The sequence below is a fragment of the Nerophis lumbriciformis genome, linkage group LG02, assembly GCF_033978685.3.
Source record: "Nerophis lumbriciformis linkage group LG02, RoL_Nlum_v2.1, whole genome shotgun sequence".
Classification (NCBI taxonomy): Eukaryota; Metazoa; Chordata; class Actinopteri; order Syngnathiformes; family Syngnathidae; genus Nerophis; species Nerophis lumbriciformis.
This window is the reverse complement of record NC_084549.2, coordinates 17,358,644-17,382,500: the sequence shown is the minus strand read 5'-3', so window position 1 is coordinate 17,382,500 and position 23,857 is coordinate 17,358,644. Positions and strand designations below refer to the sequence as shown.

The 23,857-nt window shown below is 40.2% G+C and overlaps 1 protein-coding gene across 1 annotated transcript in view; it reads left to right on the top strand.

The window, feature by feature from the left end:
• The window catches only part of golga7bb (golgin A7 family, member Bb), a 40,888-nt gene extending 19,233 nt beyond the window's left edge, over positions 1–21,655 (top strand). The window contains exons 4-5 of the mRNA XM_061949057.2: positions 16,165–16,266; positions 21,365–21,655. Of these exons, the coding sequence (XP_061805041.1) occupies positions 16,165–16,266; positions 21,365–21,451 (189 nt within the window). The 3' untranslated portion in view covers positions 21,452–21,655. The remainder of the gene's footprint in view (positions 1–16,164; positions 16,267–21,364) is intronic.
• Positions 21,656–23,857: the final 2,202 nt, after the last annotated feature.

The window sequence follows — 23,857 nt, the reverse complement described above, 5'->3', positions numbered from 1 at the left end:
CATAAGTCGCTCCTGAGTATAAGTCGCACTATGAAAAAAAACTGCGACTTATAGTCCGAAAAATACGGTATGTATGTACCAACAAAATGATTTGCCTGATAGGACAGGGATTATCAAGTTTAGCTACGTGTACCACTAGGAGTACGCTAAAGAATCACTTGATTAAAGTAGTGTTTAATTGTTCTATTTTCAAACACAGTGTTACTGTTTCAACTGTGTGTAATGTTACAGTGGCCAAATATAATAAATACACTTGGTAAATAAAACCTTTACCTTGGTTTTAATCAATACTTAGGCCTAATACGCTACTCTATTTGGTATTATAGTATCATTATGGTGGTACTTTAACAGCCAAGTGTTTTCTCAGGTGAAAGTTTGAGAACCACTGATATACGAAGATAGAAACTTTTTGCGTTTCTTCAAATAGTTATTTTATTTCAACACTGGCTATCTGCAGAACTCTCCTGCAATGGTCCTCCCTTCCCTCTCGGCAAACTATTCAACTGTGTGCTTGTATGCACTCCTTTACTTTCAGGTCACAGTTGCGTGCACCCACATGAGACAAACTCACAGGAGATCCAGATCAGATTGCGCGATAGCTTAATAGAGCCCACTGTGCACGTCCGCATGCAGGTGGGCGACGCACGGCACGCCACTCGTATTGTTTACAAACGCGACGTCCGTCCTGACAAAGGGCCGGTGATGATAGCAGGCGCTGTCTTTGATCACCTGCTGGCTGTTGCACGGCACGACGGGAGCAGCGTGACGTCCCGGCATGCCTCGGCGGTCCGATCTCTGTCGCCCGCATCAATCACCTCCTTAGTTTCATGCTTTGTCCAAACATCTCCTTATCAACACAAGGCAATTGGCGCTGCACCGAGATGCTTATTGGTGCGTTGAAGCCACGCAGAAACCAAAATCAGCTCCAAGCTCCTTTCATGTCTTTTGTGATGAGATGTTATCGTCCTCGCCGGAGAGTGTCTTTATTGACTTGTTTGACAAAAACGATGTCGGCTGACCGATCATGACTGATGGCGAGTAAATGTAGCCACCCAGGGGGATTTTGGATAAGAGGCCACACACACCAGAAAGGAGCGTTACAGCTCCTCAATGGAAGCTGATTGCTCCTAACATGTCACAACTGCATGCTGAACAATCCATATCACCTTTTCTCCTGCTGCAGTCAAGACTTTTGAGCATTTATTATTAGAGATGTCCGATAAATGCTTTAAAATGTAATATCGGAAATTATCGGTATCGGTTTCAAAGAGTAAAATGTATGACTTTTTAAAACGACTCTGTACGGAGTGGTACACGGACGTAGGGAGAAGTACAGAGCGCCAATAAACCTTAAAGGCACTGCCTTTGCGTGCCGGCCCAGTCACATAATATCTACGGCTTTTCACACACATTCACAGCCATACAGGTCCCACTGAGGGTGGCCGTATAAACAACTTTAACACTGTTGCAAATATGCGCCACACTGTGAACCCACGCCAAACAAGAATGACAAACACATTTCGGGAGAACATCCGCACCGTAACACAATACAAACACAACAGAACAAATACCCAGAACCCCTTGCAGCACTAACTCTTCCGGGACGCTACAATATACACCCCGCCCACCTCAACCTCCTCATGCTCTCTCAGGGAGAGCATGTCCCAAATTCCAAGCTGCTATTTTGAGGCATGTGAAAAAAAAATAATGCACTTTGTGACTTCAATAATAAATATGGCAGTGCCATGTTGGCATTTTTTTTTTCCATAACTTGAGTTGATTTATTTTGGAAAACCTTGTTACATTGTTTAATGCATCCAGCGGGGCATCACAACAAAATTAGGCCTAATAATGTGTTCATTTCACGACTGTATATATCGGTTCATATCGGAATCGGTAATTAAGAGTTGGACAATATCGGATTGATTGATTGATTGATTGAAACTTTTATTAGTAGATTGCACAGTGAAGTACATATTCCGTACAATTGACCAGTGAATGGTAACACCTGAATAAGTTTTTCAACTTGTTTAAGTCGGGGTCCACTTGATATCGGAATATCGGATATCTGCAAAAAAAGCCATTATCAGACATCTCTAATTATTATTCATCGTTCATACTACAGCAGGACTAGTCGACGAGCAAGACACCATACCGGCCTCTGTGTTCAGTGGAAAACTTGGGAATCAATCATTCATGCTGGAAATTCCTAGAAACAGGAGTGTGCTCCTGTTCTATAGAAGGACTTGGACCTCTTTAAACACATTAGCAGGTCCTTGCATTGACATTTTAACCTTTCTTAGACATTAGACTCCCGGCAGTCACAAGACATTAAAACAACTTGTTGAATTAGGTCCGGACATTGAGCAACTCAAACTTAACGTTGAAACAACATGATTTTTGACGACATTAATCAATGTTGGATTCTGAGGTTGTTTTTGACCATTGAAATTTGGTCATTTCTGTTATGATCCGTCGCCCGGATCATGTTTTGTTCTGTTAGTTTGACTACCTCAGTTCTGTTTTCAGCACCCCTGGGTTTGTTTTTAGTTGCCATTAGAGATGTCCGATAATGGCTTTTTTGCCGATATTCCGATATTGTCCAACTCTTAATTACCGATTCCGATATCAACCGATACCGATATATACAGTCGTGGAATTAACACATTATTATGCCTAATTTTGTTGTGATGCCCCGCTGGATGCATTAAACAATGTAACAAGGTTTTCCAAAATAAATCAACTCAAGTTATGGAAAAAAATGCCAACATGGCACTGCCATATTTATTATTGAAGTCACAAAGTGCATTATTTTTTTTAACATGCCTCAAAACAGCAGCTTGGAATTTGGGACATGCTCTCCCTGAGAGAGCATGAGGAGGTGTAGGTGGGCGGGGTTGGGGGTGGGGGGGTGTATATTGTAGCGTCCCGGAAGAGTTAGTGCTACAAGGGGTTCTGGGTATTTGTTCTGTTGTGTTTATGTTGTGTTACGGTGTGGATGTTCTCCCGAAATGTGTTTGTCATTCTTGTTTGGTGTGGGTTCACAGTGTGGCGCATATTTGTAACAGTGTTAAAGTTGTTTATACGGCCACCCTCAGTGTGACCTGTATGGCTGTTGACCAAGTATGCTTTGCATTCATTTGTGTGCGTGAAAATCCATAGATTATATGTGCCTGGGCCGGCACGCAAAGGCAGTGCCTTTAAGGTTTATTGGCGCTCTGTACTTCTCCCTACGTCCGTGTACACAGCGGCGTTTTAAAAAGTCATACATTTTACTTTTTGAAACCGATACCGATAATTTCCGATATTACATTTTAAAGCATTAATCGGCCGATAATATCGGCAGTCCGATATTATCGGACATCTCTAGTTGCCATGACTGCAGATTAGGTTCACCTGCCTCTGATTAGTGTTCGGGACGCTCACCTGCTTCTGGGCACTAATCAGAGAGCTACTTATTCCTGGTCTGGCCTCCTTGTTTGCACTACGCAACATTTAACGACGTCTATTTTCGATTCCTATGCCTGTTTGTATGCTAAGCTTTCGTGCTAGCATTTTCCTTAGCTATCGGCACGATTGTTTTGTTTTTCCGCTCTGCCTGCATGATTTATGCGAATAAATCATTGTCTTACCTGCACGTTGCCTCTGGAGTTTCCTGCTGCATCTTGGAAAAAATGACCGGCGCATAACCATGCAACCACGATTTCCCAACCAATATTATACAACACAAAAACAACGTTGAAACAACATGCTTTTTGACAATGTTTATTAAAGGAGAAATGTAACCTTAGAGAAAAATGCAATTTAAAACATTTGTATGCACGTACAACACTTAAGACCTTCAGTATATCAGTATGTGGAATTCAATTATGAAATGGATTAAGCAAATAAATCAAACAATGTACTAATATGATCCACTTCAAGAAACTCTTCAAACGAGTCCACATTTCCAAATTGTTTTTGGAAACTGTGAACGTCGTGTCCTCCGGACCAAAGAGGAAAAGAACCATCCGGATTGGTATAGGCGCAAAGTTCAAAAGCCAGCATTTGTAATGGTATGGGTGTGTATTAGTACCGAAGGCATGGGTAACTTACACATCTGTGAAGGCACCATTAATGCAGAAAGGTACATACAGGATTTGGAGCAACATATGTTGCCATCCAAGCAACGTTATCATGGACGCCCCTGCTTATTTCAGCAAGGCAATGCCAAGCCAAATTCTGCACGTGTTACAACAGCGTGGCTTCGTAGTAAAAGAGTGCGGGTGCTAGACTGGCCTGCCTGTAGTCCAGACCTGTCTCCCATTGAAAATGTGTGGCGCATTATGAAGCCTAAAATACCACAACGGAGACCCCCGGACTGTTGAACAACTTAAGCTGTACATCAAGCAAGAATGGGAAATAATTCCACCTGAAAAGCTTCAAAAATTGGTCTCCTCAGTTACCAGTGTTGTTAAAAGGAAAGTGGTAAAAATGCCCCTGTGCCAACATTTTTGCAATGTGTTGCTGCCATTAAATTCTAAGTTAATGATTATTTGCAAAAAAATAAGTTTCTCAGTTCGAACATTAAATATCCGTCATGTCTTTGGATCATGTTTTGTTTTAGTTATGTCCTGTTTGGTTTTTGGTCACTTAGTTCCTGCTTTTTCACTCCCTTGTTTTGTTTCCATGGTTACGCATTAGTTTCACCTGTTGCACATTTTGATTCACGCACCTGTCACTAATCATGTCAGTCTTATTTAAGCCTGTCTTTTTCTGTTGGTCGGCCTGGCGACATTATCTGCTGTTACCCTTGTCACTCATGCGTTCATTCCATGCCATTGTTCCATGATCGTTTCCATGCTTGTTCCAAGTAAGTCCTTAGTCTACGTTAAGTGTAAGTTTTTGTTTCATAGTCAAGTTTGTACCGCCGCCTTGTGCACGCCTTTTGTTTGTTCCTTTTGTTAGTGTTTAAAATAAATCATGTATTTACCTCCAAGCCATGTCCGATCCAACTATTCTTGCATCTCGGGAAAACAAACACCCCATAGTCCCCGTCTTGACAATATCTTGTTTTTGCAGTCTATCTTGATTGTAAGTTGAAAAGGATTTGCAAATTATTGTGTTCTGTTTTTATTTACAAATTACACAACGTGCCAACTTCACTGGTTTTGGGTTCTGTATATGTAGACTCTTAAACTACAAACTAACCATTAATCAAGTTGCAATTCTTAAATAAAGCATCCTCAGGATGTTACACAATCTTAAAACAAGATGTTATTTGTGGGGAAAACCAAAATGTCTTATTTGAATAGTTATTTTCTCAATATTAACATTTTTAAGATATAGTAGACAATAGATTTTATATATATAGATTAATTATGCTATAAAGTCAATGACTAAAAATAAGTAAATAACTCTTAAAGGGGAACATTATCACCAGACCTATATACCTTGATGTTGCAGAAAAAAGACCATATATTTTTTTAACCGATTTCCGAACTCTAAATGGGTGAATTTTGGTGAATTAAACGCCTTTCTATTATTCGCTCTCGGAGCGATGTGTTGAGCGTTGTGACGTCACATCGGGAAGCAATCCGCCATTTTCTCACTTTCGTCGGTGTGTTGTCGGAGGGTGTAACAACACGAACAGGGACGGATTCAAGTTGCACCAGTGGCCCAAAGATGCGAAAGTGGCAAAATACGAGGGTGTGGGGAAAGCCGACGAAATGGTCAGTCGTTTGTTCCGCACATTTTATCGACGAAAGCTATGCTACGACAGAGATGGCAAGAATGTTTGGATATCCTGCGACACTCAAAGCAGATGCTGACATCAACTCCAAAACTGGACAGATCAGCTTTCAGGAAAAGAGAGCGGATGAGGGTATGTCTACAGAATATATTAATTGATGAAAACTTTATTCATTACTCGCGGTTTTACGTAAATTATTATACATAAACTGTGTTTACCAATAATTTAGCTTAAAAACATTAATTTTTTTCAATCATTCGAGTAGTCTTGTGTAATGCAGTATATTGTGTCTATTTAGGTATGGTTAACCTGAGTGCTGAAATCGTGGAAAAATATATGTTCTTAGCGCGCCTGGAATGCACTCTCAAAGTGCATGTTGTTGCCAAATGTATTTCATATGCTGTAAACCTAGTTCATAGTTGTTAGTTTCCTTTAATGCCAAACAAACACATACCAATCGTTGGTTAGAAGGCGATCGCCGAATTCGTCCTCGCTTTCTCCCGTGTCGCTGGCTGTCGTGTCGTTTTTGTCGGTTTCGCTTGCATACGGTTCAAACCGATATGGCTCAATAGCTTCAGTTTCTTCTTCAATTTCGTTTTCGCTACCTGCCTCCACAGTACAACCATCCGTTTAAATACATGCGTAATCTGTTGAATCGCTTAAACCGCTGAAATCCGAGTCTGAATCCGAGCTAATGTCGCTATACCTTGCTGTTCTTTCCGCCATGTTTGTTTGTGTTGGCATCACTGTGTGACGTCACAGGAAAATGGACGGGTGTATATAACGATGGTTAAAATCAGGCACTTTGAAGCTTTTTTTAGGGATATTGCGTGATGGGTAAAATTTTGAAAAAAACTTCGAAAAATAAAATAAGCCACTAGGAACTGATTTTTAATGGTTTTAACCCTTCTGAAATTGTGATAATGTTCCCCTTTAAAACTTGGGAAATGTGTAGAAATAAAATGTTAAATGTTGGCAAGTGGCAAATAATCTTTGTTAAGAGACATTCCCATTTTTAAAATTTGTGTTACCAAATCTTAGCATCGTCCTCCTGGGTTTCGCTGGTATGGAGTAAGAGAGAGAAAAAAATGCCGCAATTTTACGACTGAGGAATTTGATTTGTCCATTTCAGGAACATTTTTCACTGTCAGAGACACAAGTCAGAAGCGTTTTATGATCTGCGGTTTGGTCTCCGCTTGGGTTTTTTCGGGTCGGGTCACTCGGTCGGCAGCTGTGCCTGCAGCTGTGGACGGCCTTTGCTATCTCCGAGGAGCTTTTTGTCGGTATTGCGGCACGGTCTCTGTGGTTTGAGCCTCTCTTGGCGGAATAACTGGAGCAACATTTGCTTAACTCAGAGAGGCCATGTTTGCTTGCACTCTTTGATACATGGACTCAGGACTGCAGCTTTTGGTTGCAATAGCAGAATCTCTTTGTTTTGTTTGCCTTTACTCTTTGACCTTGAATACCATAGACATCCAATGTAAAAAAAAAAACTCACTGTAGTTTGAGTGAAGTCCTCACTTGTTTCCTCATTGTTTGTCTTCGGTACGCAGATGTGCAAATGACTGCTACCTCCCTTTTCAACAGCGGTGACAGCTTTCTTTGTGATGGCGAGGCCCAGTGGACTGCCTGGTTCAGCTGTCAGACACGCTTAGGCTGCTGTGAGGGGATGCGTGGCATATCAGCGTTGATGTTGTCCACAGAGGCATAGCCCCGGCTCAATAAGCTGCCCTAATGATGCCACTTAAATCTAATAGCTGTCCTTTCAGCATGACTGACCGCCACTCAGCAGGATCCTGTGGACACGACGCAGGATTCGTGCTGCTCCGCTGTGCAGTGAGTAATTCTAACTTGTTTTACTCCGACTCCACTACTTTATTCCTCAAATTAATATTTCCAGTGAACTGCTTTTCGTCATACTAAGAGTTGTTGGTTGCCGTATTAAGTTAATTGAGAGGGACATACCGTATTTTCCGGACCATAGGGCGCACCGGATTATAAGGCGCACGGCCGATGAATGGTCTATTTTTGACATACTTGCCAACCCTCCCGAATTTTCCGGGAGACTCCTGAAATTCAGTGCCTCTCCCGAAAACCTCCCGGGACAAATATTCTCCCGAAAATCTCCCGATTTTCAGGCGGAGCTGGAGGCCACGCCCCCTACAGCTCCATGCGGACCTGAGTGAGGAGGGAGGACAACTGGGTGACAAGAAATAAATCATCCAGACTAGAGATCAATTGTATTATTATGTTTATCTTACCTACAAATAAATATATTTATTAATAATAAAAAAAAAAAAACTAAATCAATTTTTACTATATTTTGCTAAAAACATCAAAATTAATTGTATTTTTTCTGACTCCTTATTACATCCAGGCATTAGAATTATACATTAAAATAAACATATTTGAAATAATTAATTTTAAATTATCCTAATAATTCATTTAAAATGACCATATTTAATTATTAAAATAATTGCTTGTTTATCAAAGACTTTAGCATTTTATTCATTACATTTTGAAGCTCTCAGAAGCCAAGTTATGTTATATTCCTTAATATTTATTTATGCATGTTTGAAGTATCAATTATCTAAACACAGTTTTGTTTGCATATTTTCAGGATGTATATATATATATATATATATATATATATATATATATATATATATATATATATATATATATGTATATGTATGAAATACTTGACTTGGTGAATTCTAGCTGTCAATATACTCCTCCCCTCTTAACCACGCCCTCAACCACGCCCTGCCCCACCCCCGACCACGCCCCCACCCCCCACCTCCCGAAATCGGAGGTCTCAAGGTTGGCAAGTATGATTTTTGATCTTTTTTCATATGTAAAGCCGGATTATAGGGCGCATGAAAGGAGTCATATTATTATTTTTTTTCTAAATTGAAAACAATTCCTTGTGTTCTACATAACAAGTTGAAAAGTTAAAGTCTGTGGAGAATGCATAGATGTTTAAGAGTTCTTTCTTTATTCATAGTCATGTTTAAAATCAGCTAGTGTTTTTCCATTTGTACTCTTTCTATTTTTTTTATTTTATGTCCGCAAGTAAACTGTGTGTGTTACCTTGAAGGCTTGGAATGTAGGAGTTGGAGTACTCTCTTATATGTTATCTGTATTAGAACAATGAGGCTGTATTCCTTTCTGGACGGGGGGGCTTTCTTCGTATGCAAGAAGTTGTCTCTTCCGTTCGAATGTTAGACCATCCCGAGATGACGGTATGACTGTATTGATGTGGGCTGGTCTCCTTAAGCTTTAGTAAAACTTGATAATATTCCTATTCTGTCTTGATGGTCCTTCTTACTCTGCACATATGTCATCTGAAATAACTTGGGATTGACCAGTGACTTTAATTCCCTGAGAAGGAATACCGGTCAGGCGCAACAAGTCCCAACGATAGTCACACACACATTTGACCCATCCCCGTGTTCACCCCCTGGGAGGTGAGGGGAGCAGTGAGCAGCAGCGGTGGCCGCGCTCGGGAATCATTTTGGTGATTTAACCCCCAATTCCAACCCTTGATGCTGATTGCCAAGCAGGGAGGTAACGGGTCTCAATTTTAGAGTCTTTGGTATGACTCAGCCGGGGTTTGAACTCACAACCTACTGATCTCAGGACGGACACTCTAACCACTAGGCCACTGAGCAGGTTTAAACACAGGTTTAATGCTTTATCATGTGGAAGTTAATGGGATTTGTACTATTATTATTATCATTTACGTATTGCATTTGAAAGGATATACATGCATTATTATTATGTAATAATCATTAATATAATAATTGTTGTAATAAAAATCATGGAAATAATATAGTTTTTTTCATATATAAGGCTTATAGGGCGCATTGAGTCATATTATTTTTTTTTTTTTCTAAATGTAAAACACTTCCTTATTGTCTACATAACATGTAATGGTGATTCTTTGGTCAAAATGTTGCATAGATTATGTTTTACAGATCATCTTCAAGCCGCTTTCTGACAGTCGCTTCAGGATGCGCCGTTTTGTGGGCGGCCTTATTTACGTGGCTCACCTTCGGCAGCGTCTTCTCCCCGTCATCTTTGTTGTAGCGGTGTAGCGTGCAAGGACGGGGGTGGAAGAAGTGTCAAAAGATGGAGCTAACTGTTTTAATGACATTCAGACTTAACTTAAATCAATAACGGAGCAGCATCTCCTCATCCGGAAATAAGGCCGGAAATGTGTCCCGTGAAAAACCGTCCGACTGGAACTCTCTAATAACTAAAGTTCCTTGGGTGAATAATGTAAACTCACTACACCGGTATGTTTTAGCGCTTTCATGGCGAGTTTACTGATAGAAATAAGTAAGAACTTTACACTACTTTATATTAGAAATGGCAACAGCGGAGGATGAATGTCCCATAACGAGAAGATAGAGAAAAAGAAGAAGCTTATTGACTATGGAGTCGACACGGACTACAAAGGCGGACACGCACAATTTTTCAGGACTTATGCAGATCCCAAATACAGATCAGCAGGTACAAGAAGGTAAGAAAAGTTGCTTTGGCATAATATTGCGAAACAAAACGCCAAATAATATGTCTTACCTTATACACACACACCATAATAATACTCGTATGTTTAATGCGCCGACAATCCTTCAAGCGGTGCGGCTTCATAGCTTACCAAAGTCGTACTGAAACATTTTGATAGATTTCTGAGCGCCGTGTGTAATGTTATATATTTTCAATGGAACATTTAAAATGTCGGTGTTGTTCACTTGAGACATATTGCCATCATAGTGGCAATTTTACAAAATTTTTCAAGACTTATGCAGATCTCAAATACAGATCAGCAGGTACAAGAAGGTAAGAAAAGTTGCTTTTGCATAATATTGCGAAACAAAACGCCAGATAATATGTCTTACTTTATACACACACCATAATAATACTCATATGTTGAAGCACATCAAACGGTGCAGCCGATACTTATCTCTTATGTGTGACTGCCATCTACTGGTCACATTTATCATTACACCATGTACCAAATAAAATTGCTTCAAGGTCGGTAAGCAAAACCAGAATTATTCCGTACATTAGGCGCTCCTGGTTATAAGGCGCACTGTCGAGTTTTGAGAAAACATAAGGATTTTAAGTGCGCCTTATAGTCCGGAAAATACGGTAATATTAGAATAATATTACAAAATTATTGAAAAAACAGCCCTGCTGTTGTACGAGCGAGGATCCCAATAATTAACATACAATGGTACCTCCACTTAAGAGTGTTTAGAGTTAAGAGCTGTCCATCAATCTGGTGTTTATTGTTTAAGCCGCAAGCATCCCCACTATTAGCTGGCGTAGCAAATGTCACAGTGAACCCTGCAGAGCCGAACCAAAACATCTGGTCTTAGTTGCGAGCATTAGCTGACAGCTGGAGATGGACATGGCTTTGTTTTCCAGCCATTGGGAGGAAGACAGTTAGTGTGTAGCTCAGTGCTGAGAGGGAGTGGATGATATTCAGTGAATTAAAGAAAGAAATCATCAAAATGATGACAGAACGTGTCGCCAACTTGGCAAAACAATTCCATCATCACAACATCATAACACTTAAAACCTTTTGCATATCCATATGTGGAATTAAATTATGGAATGGATTAACCAACTGTTCAAACTACAAGTGTTCACAAAGTACGAAGAAGAACAATTATGATGAACATCTTGAACCCTTTTTTTTTTTCTTTGAGATAAAGATTATTTATGTATTTAATTGGTTTACTTACTATGGTATATTAATTATTTATTTATTCACTGTTCTGTTACAGAGAACAAGGAAATGGGATAAAATGGCTATGATATCTGCTTCTTTCGCCTCCTTTTCGGACGTGCTGTCATGAAACAACTGGAAATGTGTGATGCATTACGTTGTATCGTATGCATGTTCCAAATAAACTGAAACTGAACCAGTGTCAGGTTCAAACACTGATGACATCTACTAAACAAACGAGAAGCAAGGAATCATGCAGAGACAGAGTTCAATTTGGCTCAATGAGGAGACATGTGTTTTGGGCTGTATTCTAGTTACGGATCCAAACTACGTTCTAAAAGTCCAGCCCGCGTGCTTCCTCTATTTATTTGGGAGGTCCCTGGTTACATCACTGAAGCTGTCGCTGAGGGAAGGGGCTAATCTCGACAACTCCAATATCTGATTATACAAAAATGCAAATGTGTTGACGCTGGTGCTATCGCCTTGTCTCTGCTCTGTCTGCGTCACGGCGGTGTTCGGCCTTGGCAGTCAGCAGGCCGTTCCTGGACACTAACACTGATACGAGACTGGCTTGCAAACTTTTGGATTGCCAGCTTTACACAGACAAAGAAAAATACCACTTCAGCACAATTGACAATAATTATAGCAACGGCCCTTAAGCATAAAAGTTGTGTGATAATACATACATAATTATTCTAACAGTGTTCAACACACTGAATCAGTGACTCGATAAGAATGTTAAAGTAATATCTAAGCAGCAGATATTTATCCATGAAAGTATGGAAAAGCCGCTGATGGTGTGTTTGATGGGGAAGAAGCTAGAGAGAAATGTTTTACATTATTACATTACTTCATAAAACTATTTAAGTTGTATTACTTTCTATTGTATTATTTTTATATTATATTTCTTGTCTAAAAGTTATTTTGCATTTTTAAAAGGCATGTTACATGTTACAATTGGGATGTTTTTCATTTGTGTTTTTGTTACTTTTTATGGAGGGCAAGCAAGTTTTTAGAATTAAGAACAAATAAAGCTCATAAATTGAGGTATTACTGTATTTGTGAGGAAATAATGCTGTATTCAAATACAATATTGGACCTCGTCAAATTGTGCTGATGTGCCGAGTAACTTTTTTTTTTAACTAAAGCTACCGATTGGTGGAAAAGGCATTTTAATTACATCTCCTATTACAGCCCACTTTGCATTTCAATAATTTCTGAACAATGCAGCTGCTCTACTTAAAATATGATTGATGGGCTGATTGAATGTTCATTACAGACAAATGTCACTCATTGCACAGATTAGGGCAAATAATATGCTGCGCTTGTTGCTACTTTAGCTCACAAAAGTGAGTAGAGCACATTTCAGCAACCATTCTATTATATCTTCTAAAGCATGGGTGTCAAACTCTGGCCCGCGGGCCAAATTTGGCCCGCCGTGTAATTTCACTTGGCCCTTGAGGCGATATCAAATTAACACTAAAGCTGGCCCGCCGATCCTCCCAGGAGTCTTCCAAACGCCAGCCAGCCAACCAAACGAGTGCTGGCCCAGTCACATAACATGTGCGGCTTCTGCACGCACACACATTAGAATGCAACGCATACTTCATCAACAGCGATACAGGTTACACTGAGGGTAGCCGAATAAAAAACTTTAACACTGTTAGAAATATACGCCACACTGTGAATCTACACCAAACCAGAACCCTTTGCAGCACTAACTCTTCCGGGACGCTACAAGGTGTGTGTGTGGGGGGGGGGGGGAGGTTTGGTGGTAGCGGGGGTGTATTTTTTAGCGTCCCGGAAGAGTTAGTGCTGCAAAGGATTCTGGGTATTTGTTCTGTTGTGTTTATGTTGTGTTATGGTGTGGATGTTCTCCCGAAATGTATTTGTCATTCTTGTTTGGTGTGGATTCACAGTGTGGCGTATATTTCTAACAGTGTTAAAGTTTTTTATACTGGCACCCTCAGTGTAACCTGTATCGCTGTTGATGAAGTATGCGTTGCATTCGCTCGTGTGTGCGTACAGAAGCCGCACATTTCTTGTGACTGGGTCTGAACGATGTTAGAATGGATGAAAAGCAGACGTGACGATAGCTCGTAGAGTACGTTAAAGGTTAATTTGTTCAACCTTGGCCCGCGGCTTTGTTCAGTTTTAAATTTTGGCCCACTCTGTATTTGAGTTTGACACCCCTGTTCTAAAGTGTAGTCAGTGAATAGCGGTATCCACTGAAAATGACTCAACAAACAGCCATTATTGTCTAAATATAAATATATATATTCATTTATATATATATATATATGCAGTACATATATATATATATATATATGTGTATATATATATATATGTGTATATATATATATATATATATATATATATATATATATATATATATATATATATCTGTCTTGCCTCTGGTAAGGATGGTCGCAGCAGTCGACCTCCAGGGCCCCAACTTCCCGCCCCTCTGTTGCGAGTTGTCGTGATTAAATGTAACGTGTTTATGTGTGCATTGCATGGAGGTTTTTTCCCACTCCAGACTAGGACCCCTCTAGGAGCCCAGTCTAGATTGTATTTTTTTACTCATCTTCCTGCCCAGCACTTTACCTTTTTCCCACTTTTTACGGGGCGCCTTGTGGCGACCCATCAGCGTTCCTGTTCTGTAACCCTGTACACTGTTTGTTTGTCTAATCTTGAACGTGTTTGTGCTGAAAACATAGTTTTGTTGTACTTGTGCAATGACAATAAAGTCCTATCCTATCCTATAAACGTTTGTATATATAAATATAAAGTGTGACAACCATATTTTCTGGGCTATAGAGCACACCAGTATTTTAACCACACCCACCAAATTTTAGAAGAAATAAATATGTTTGACTTATAAGCCGCAGATGTATATACCGTTACGAAAGATTTTGTAAATTAATGTTTACATACCTTGATTGTTTCAAATTGGTGCCTGGTCAAACAGAAGTAGTTGTTTTGGACCCGCTAGCTGTGGAAGCTAACTTGCCAATCAGCTAAACAGACTCAATAACTCCATCGTGGTGTTTTGGTGAATTTGTGAAACTGAAACAATACCAACAGAATGCCATTGTGAGTGAATAATTCGAACACTTGTCAACGTGTTAGATATGCATGAAAACACATGGGATGGTTTAGAAAGTTTGAATTGTTGTAGTTATATTGTACTTACAAACGTTGCTTGGAGCAGTGTTTTTCAACCTTTTTTGAGCCAAGGCACATTTTTTTCATTGAAAAAATCCACAGGCACACCACCAGCACAAATCATTAAAAAACGAAACTCAGCAGCCGATATTGACAATAAAACGTTGTTGTTGTTGTTATTTTTTACCCAAATAGGTGAAATTAGATCATCTCCCACGGCACACCAGACTGTATCTCACGGCACATAGTGTGCCGTGACACAGTGGTTGAAAAACACTGGCTTGGAGTGATGAATGAAGAATCCTTTCGAGCAGAAACGCTATGGATGAATACTTCCGGTTGAAGGAAGGAAACAGGAAGTACATTTTCAACCCGAAGCACCTGCACCGAGCACATTTTTCCAAAAAGATGGCGCCACAGCACAAACAATAACACACCTTTTTAGTGTCTCTGTCAGTGTTCTTCAGTGCCGACAGAACAACGAGCCTAATCGCACTCGAAGTTTTAAAGCGAATACTTAGCATAGACTATGGACAAGGAATACTCACAAAACTGTGGCATGAAACAATATTACAGCGAATATTACAGATAATGTGTCATGAGACATGCAAAACTAAATTATATACAAAGAAGCTAAACATAAAGGATATTAAATGAGCTCAAATATACCTACGAATGAGGCATAATGATGCAATATGTACATACAGCTAGCCTAAATAGCATGTTAGCATCGATTAACTTTTAGTCATGCAGTGACCAAATATGCCTGATTAGCACTCCATACAAGTCAATAACATCAACAAAGCGCACCTTTGTGCATTCACGCACAGTATAAAACGTTTGGTGGACAAAATGAGACATAGAAGGAGTGGAAGATTTTACATGTAAACAAACTGTTGCATCACAGCCCACACTATGGTGAGTTCAAGAACCGCTGCAATGAGTAGGACAAAACGATGTTCACAACAGTGAAGCATACACAATTGGGAAGGTTTGTGTCATGTTTGTCATCAAACAAAAAATATACTAAAACAAAAAAATTATTTTTCCCCCCATCTTTTTCCATTTTCAATCCTTTTTAAAAATGCTCCAGGCAGCCACTAGGGCGGCACTAAAGAGGTTTGCTGACCCCCGGTTTAATGTTATGTGTTGTGATTCGCCTATTCTGCATGATGACCTTCCCCCTGTGTCGAGTCCATGGCTGTCGCTCACCAAAATAAAAGCCCGTACTCACTTTTGCGGTACACTGTCAAGTCAAGTCAAGTCAACTTTATTTATATAGCACGTTTACGACAACTTTTAAATTGAACCAAAGTGCTTTACAGGTTAAAAAAGCATAGAGCAAAAAAAACAAAAAACAATAACAAGATAGTGCAAAAACAATACGGTAAAAGGGGTCGAATAAAAAGTAAAAATGTGCTAAATAAAGATAAAAATAATAATAATAAACTGCATAAGATGTTCCTTCAGTTTGGGTTTTAGGTCTTCATTCTCAAGACAGATTTCCTGCGTTTAATTACAGGTTCTGAGGAAGATAACCAGTTACATCCAGGAGCAGAATGAGAAAATCTACGCTCCTCGAGGCCTGCTGCTCACCGACCCCATCGAGAGGGGAATGAGGGTTGTATCCTTCTGCCTCCTCCCGTCCCTCCACTGAAGCGCACCTATAGTACACAGCAGGTGGAGGACAAAAGCCACAATTCTTAAAAGATGGAGCGATAACTAATAAGAGATGGTTTAAAGGTCACAGAAGCCATTGAGGTTAGAATACTTGAAAATTCCAAACAAGCATCTTAACTGGGTGGCCAAGTGGGAAACACACACACACACACACACACACACACACATTGGTCTTCCTCTTTGTCGTAAACGGCCATGAGGTTGCCCTTGAAAAGCCACTTAAAGTACCTCAGGGAGGTTCACCAGCCAGTGTCATTATGAGGAGTGAATGTGAAAACAGGGCTGGGAAAAAAAAAAAGCTCTTAGTCAGCAGTCTAGTTTGTATCTCGCTGCTTTATGGTTTCATATAAATGGAAATGTGCTCACTGTCTGCTAAAAGTCTCCTAAAAAAATAAAGGAGCATCAGGTGAGCTTCAGGTAGACTCCACCATATTATAGTACGTATGCAAAAAAAATTAATAAAAAATAGAATAAAATTCCCATGCAACTCTGTGGAAGTGCTGCATAGAGAAAAGAATAAATATAACAATGCAACATGACAACTTTAAGCCACAAGAAAAATAACTTTCAGCCACAATGCAACATGAAGACACAACACATTAACTCCTTTTCATTAAAGGGGAACATTATCACCAGACCTATGTAAGCGTCAATATATACCTTGATGTTGCAGAAAAAAGACCATATATTTTTTTTAACCAATTTCCGAACTCTAAATGGGTGAATTTTGACGAATTAAACACCTCTCTAATATTCGCTCTCCGAGTCAAATCAGCTCTGTTATTTTCCGTTTTTTTCGATTGTTTTCCGTACCTTGGAGACATCATGCGTCGTCGGTGTGTTGTCGGAGGGTGTAACAACACGAACAGGGACGGATTCAAGTTGCACCAGTGGCCCAAAGATGCGAAAGTGGCAAGAAATTGGACGTTTGTTCCGCACACTTTACCGACGAAAGCTATGCTACGACAGAGATGGCAAGAATGTGTGGATATCCTGCGACACTCAAAACGGATGCATTTCCAACGATAAAGTCAAAGAAATCTGCCGTCAGACCCCCATTGAATCTGCCGGAGTGTGTGAGCAATTCAGGGACAAAGGACCTCGGTAGCACGGCAAGCAATGGCGGCAGTTTGTTCCCGCAGACGAGCGAGCTAAACCCCCTGGATGTCTTGGCTCACACCGTCCCTTATGCCACCGAAGATGATCAAGAGAAGAATATCGACCCTAGCTTCCCTGGCCTGCTGACATCAACTCCAAAACTGGACAGATCAGCTTTCAGGAAAAGAGCGCGGATGAGGGTATGTCTACAGAATATATTAATTGATGAAAATTGGGCTGTCTGCACTCTCAAAGTGCATGTTGTTGCCAAATGTATTTCATATGCTGTAAACCTAGTTCATAGTTGTTAGTTTCCTTTAATGCCAAACAAACACATACCAATCGTTGGTTAGAAGGCGATCGCCGAATTCGTCCTCGCTTTCTCCCGTGTCGCTGGCTGCTGTGTCGTTTTCGTCGGTTTCACTTGCATACGGTTCAAACCGATATGGCTCAATAGCTTCAGTTTCTTCTTCAATTTCGTTTTCGCTACCTGCCTCCACACTACAACCATCCGTTTCAATACATGCGTAATCTGTTGAATCGCTTAAGCCGCTGAAATCCGAGTCTGAATCCGAGCTAATGTCGCTATACCTTGCTGTTCTTTCCGCCATGTTTGTTTGTGTTGGCTACACTATGTGACGTCACAGGAAAATGGACGGGTGGTTAAAATCAGGCACTTTGAAGCTTTTTTTAGGGATATTGCGTGATGGGTAAAATTTTGAAAAAAACTTCGAAAAATAAAATAAGCCACTGGGGACTGATTTTTAATGGTTTTAACCCTTCTGAAATTGTGATAATGTTCCCCTTTAAGAGCCACATCGCAGTTATGGCTTCCTTCATTTGGCTGCCTGTAACAATCAATACCTATTTCAGTTTTAATGTATAATCAACTCATAATAGTATTACACAATTGCCTTTGAATTTGATAAAAAAATACTTTTAACTAGGGATGTCCGATAATGGCTTTTTGCCGATATCCGATATTGTCCAACTCCTTAATTACCGATACCGATATCAACCGATATATACAGTCGTGGAATTAACACATTATTATGCCTAATTTGGACAACCAGGTATGGTGAAGGTAAGGTACTTTAAAAATAAATAAATAAATAAATACAATTAAAAACATTTCCTTGAATAAAAAAGAAAGTAAAACAATATAAAAACAGTTACATAGAAACTAGTAATTAATGGAAATGAGTCAAATTAACTGTTAAAGGTTAGTACTATTAGTGGACCAGCAGCACGCACAATCATGTGTGCTTGCGGACTGTATCCCTTGCAGACTGTATTGATATATATTGATATATAATGTAGGAACCAGAATATTAATAACAGAAAGAAACAACCCTTTTGTGTGAATGAGTGTGAATGGGGGAGGGAGGTTTTTTGGGTTAATGAAGTGAAGTGAATTACATTTATATAGCGCTTTTTCTCAAGTGACTCAAAGCGCTTTACATTGTGAAACCCAATATCTAAGTTACATTTAAACCAGTGTGGGTGGCACTGGGAGCAGGTGGGTAAAGTGTCTTGCCCAAGGACACAATGGCAGAGATTAGGATGGCGGAAGCGGGGATCGAACCTGGAACCCTCAAGTTGCTGGCACGGCCACTCTACCAACTGAGCTATACCGCCCTCGGTTGGTGCACTAATTGTAAGTGTATCTTGTGTTTTTTATGTTGCTTTAATAAAAAATAAAAAATAAATTAAAAAAATTAAAAAAAAATTAAAACATTTTTTTAAAAATTAAATTTTTTTTTTTAAAAATTAAAAAAACAATACCGATAATAAAATAACCATACCGATAATTTCCGATATTACATTTTAGGCCGATATTATCGGCAGGCATCTCTACTTTTAACATACTAAATTGATGGGATAACTTGCTTTGAAATCAGAAGTCAGGGTGACGAGCAGATATTCAAATATTACATTTAACATAAAAAGGTTGGAATGATGTTAATTTAATGTTTATTGCATGATAAGATAATGCATGCAGTACATGCAATGTTCCTGTCAAAATTGAAAGAACACATTTGTTTAGTGAGAAAGATGAAGGGATTTAACGACGCACATTATTTTCGCGGGCCACGTAAAAGGATGTGGCCCATCAGATCTGGCCCCACCGGCCTTGAGTTGGACACATGTGATGTAAGGCATTAATGTATTTGGAGTTATTTTAACTTAAACTCGTGTGTTCTTATCATTGTTAATACATGTTGCAGGTGATGAGAAAAAGAAGGGAGTAAATCACTTTCACTAAACAAATGTTATTAAATACGTTTTGGTCCCGTTTTAATTGCTTTGATAAAATGGAAGAAACATTTGGACTCTTTCTTACCTTACTCTATTTGTATATATACAGTATAACAGTACAACAGTATATATATGCGAAGTACAGTTGTGGTCAAAAGTAATAAAGGACATAATGTCATGGCTGTCTTGAGTTTCCAATAATTTCTACAACTCTTATATTTTTGTGATAGAGCACATACTTGTTGGTCACAAAAAAACATTCATGAAGTTTGGTACTTTTATGAATTTATTATGGGTCTACTGAAAATGTGAGCAAATCTGCTGGGTCAAAAGTATACATACAGCAATGTTAATATTTGGTTACATGTCCCTTGGCAAGTTTCACTGCAATAAGGCGCTTTTGGTAGCCATCCACAAGCTTCTGGTTGAATTTTTGACCACTCCTCTTGACAAAATTGGTGCAGTTCAGCTAAATGTGTTGGTTTTCTGACATGGACTTGTTTCTTCAGCATTGTCCACACGTTTAAGTCAGGACTTTGGGAAGGCCATTCTAAAACCTTAATTCTAACCTTATTTAGGCATTTTTTTACCACTTTTGACGTGTGTTTGGAGTCATTGTCCTGTTGGAACACCCAACTGCGCCCAAGACCCAACCTCCGGGCTGATGATTTTAGGTTGTCCTGAAGAATTTGGAGCTAATCCTCCTTTTTCTTTGTCCCATTTACTCTCTGTAAAGCACCAGTTCCATTGGCAGCAAAACAGGCCCAGAGCATAATACTACCACCACCATGGTGTTCCTGGGATTAAAGGCCTCACTGTTTCTCCTCCAAACATATTGCTGGGTATTGTGGCCAAACAGCTCAATTTTTGTTTCATCTGACATCACATGGACAAAGATAAGACCTTCTGGAGGACAGTTCTGTGGTCAGAAAACCAACAAATTTAGCTGAACTGCACCAATTTTGTCAAGAGGAGTGGTCAAAAATTCAACCAGAAGCTTGTGGATGCCTACCAAAAGCGCCTTATTGCAGTGAAACTTGCCAAAGGACATTTAACCAAATATTAACATTGCTGTATGTAGATTTGGTCACATTTTCAGTAGACCCCATAATAAATTCATAAAAGAACCAAACTTCATGAATGTTTTTTTGGGACCAACAAATCACAAAAAAATAAGAGTTGTAGATATTATTGGAAACTCAAGACAGCCATGACATTATGTTCTTTACAAGTGTATGTAAACTTTTGACCACGATTATACATGCAGTATCCTCCATTAAAACATACTTTGTTTTGTCTAAAAGCTCAGTTTGATTTTGGATATAAGTCTATGGATGTTCTCATTCATCCAGGTCATTGTAATCTCAGGGCATTCAATCGATCGCAACTGGACTGTTTGGTTTGTTTTAGCAGACGTTTCGCCTCTCATCAGAGTAGGCTTCATCAGTTCATGCTCATAGACTTAGATTGGTCAGATCAAATATTTATACTCCAAAACCAGGAACTGAATGTGTTTACATATAATTTAAAAAAGTCAGTTTTGTCCCTAGTAAAAGTGGCCACATGTACACAATCTAATGAGAGCAGATGTACAGTCCTCTATTTTGAATGACCACTGCCAAAAAAGTACAAATTCACGTTCCTGTCCCACTTGTTGCCTCCTTAACCGCCATTGCGTCCCCCAGCTGGAGATCAGCGTGTTCGAGGACCGAGGCTCAGGCAGCTCCAGCCCCACCAGCAGCGTGTCGTCCGCGGGGGGGAGCGCCCGGTGACTGGAGGGCCGGCGCCAGGGTTACGGGTACATGCACCACCACCACGGGGGCGGCGGAGCGCTCACCAGCATCCGCATGCTTAAACACGAGAGCACCCGCTTCTGAGACATGGTGAGGAGAGGACCCTAACAACGTACCACCTCTGGAAACGGGAGGAACGCACACTTCCATATAAAACAAATACAAACCCCGTTTCCATATGAGTTGGGAAATTGTGTTAGATGTAAATATAAACGGAATACAATTATTTGCAAATCCTTTTCAACCCATATTCAGTTGAATATGCTACAAAAACAACATATTTGATGTTCAAACTGCTAAACTTTTTTTTTTTTAGGCAAATAATCATTAACTTTAGAATTTGATGCCAGCAACACGTGACAAAGAAGTTGGGAAAGGTGGCAATAAATACTGATAAAGTTGAGGAATGCTCATCAAACACTTATTTGGAACATCCCACAGGTGGACAGGTAAATTGGGAACAGGTGGGTGCCATGATTGGGTATAAAAGTAGATTCCATGAAATGCTCAGTCATTCACAAACAAGGATGGGGCGAGGGTCACCACTTTGTCAACAAATGCGTGAGCAAATTGTTGAACAGTTTAAGAAAAGCCTTTCTCAACCAGCTATTGCAAGGAATTTAGGGATTTCACCATCTACGGTCCTTAATATCATCAAAGGGTTCAGAGAATCTGGAGAAATCACTGCACGTAAGCAGCTAAGCCCGTGACCTTCGATCCCTCAGGCTGTAATGCATCAACAAGCGACATCAGTGTGTAAAGGATATCACCACATGGGCTCAGGAACACTTCAGAAACCCACTGTCAGTAACTACAGTTGGTCGCTACATATGTAAGTGCAAGTTAAAACTCTCCTATGCAAGGCGAAAACCGTTTATCAACAACACCCAGAAACGCCGTCGGCTTCGCTGGGCCTGAGCTCATCTAAGATGGACTGATACAAAGTGGAAAAGTGTTCTGTGGTCTGACGAGTCCACATTTCAAATTGTTTTTGGAAACTGTGGACGTCGTGTCCTCCGGACCAAAGAGGAAAAGAACCATCCATATTGTTATAGGCGCAAAGTGTAAAAGCCAGCATCTGTGATGGTATGGGGGTGTATTAGTGCCCAAGATATGGGTAATTTACACATCTGTGAAGGCGCCATTAATGCTGAAAGGTACATACAGGTTTTGGAGCAACATATGTTGCCATTCAAGCAACGTTACCATGGGCGCCCCTGCTTATTTCAGCAAGACAATGCCAAGCCACGTGTTACATCAACGTGGCTTCATAGTAAAAGAGTGCGGGTACTAGACTGGCCTGCCTGTATCAATCAATCAATCAATCAATGTTTATTTATATAGCCATAAATCACAAGTGTCTCAAAGGGCTGCACAAGCCACAACGACATCCTCGGTATAGCCCACATAAGGGCAAGGAAAAACTCACCCCAGTGGGACGTCGATGTGAATGACTATGAGAAACCTTGGAGAGGACCGCATACGTGGGTAACCCCCCCCTCTAGGGAGACCGAATGCAATGGATGTCGAGTGGATCTAACATAATATTGTGAGAGTCCAGTCCATAGTGGATCCAGCATAACAGTAAGAGTCCAGTCCACAGTGGGGTCAGCAGGAAACCATCCCGAGCGGAGACGGGTCAGCAGCGCAGAGATGTTCCCAACCGATATACAGGCGAGCGGTCCACCCCGGGTCCCGACCCCGGACAGCCAGCACCCCATCCATGGCCACCGGATCTGTGTGTCTCCCCTTCCACAAGGGATGGGGGGAGCAGAGGAGAAAAGAAAAGAAACGGCAGATCAACTGGTCTAAAAAAGGGGGGCTATTCAAAGGCTAGAGTATACAAATGAGTTTTGAGATGGGACTTAAATGTTTCTACTGAGGTAGCATCTCTAACTGTTACCGGGAGGGCATTCCATAGTGCTGGAGCCCGAATAGAAAACGCTCTACAGCCCGCAGACTTTTTTTGGGCTCTGGGAATCACTAATAAGCCGGAGTTCTTTGAACGCAGATTTCTTGCCGGGACATATGGTACAATGCAATCGGCAAGATAGGCTGGAGCTAGACCGTGTAGTATTTTATACGTAAGTAGTAAAACCTTAAAGTCGCATCTTAAGTGCACAGGAAGCCAGTGCAGGTGAGCCAGTATAGGCGTAATATGATCAAACTTTCTTGTTCTTGTCAAAAGTCTAGCAGCCGCATTTTGTACCAACTGTAATCTTTTAATGCTAGACATAGGGAGACCCGAAAATAATACGTTACAGTAATCGAGACGAGACGTAACGAACGCATGAATAATGATCTCAGCGTCGCTAGTGGACAAAATGGAACGAATTTTAGCGATATTACGGAGATGAAAGAAGGCCGTTTTAGTAACACTCTTAA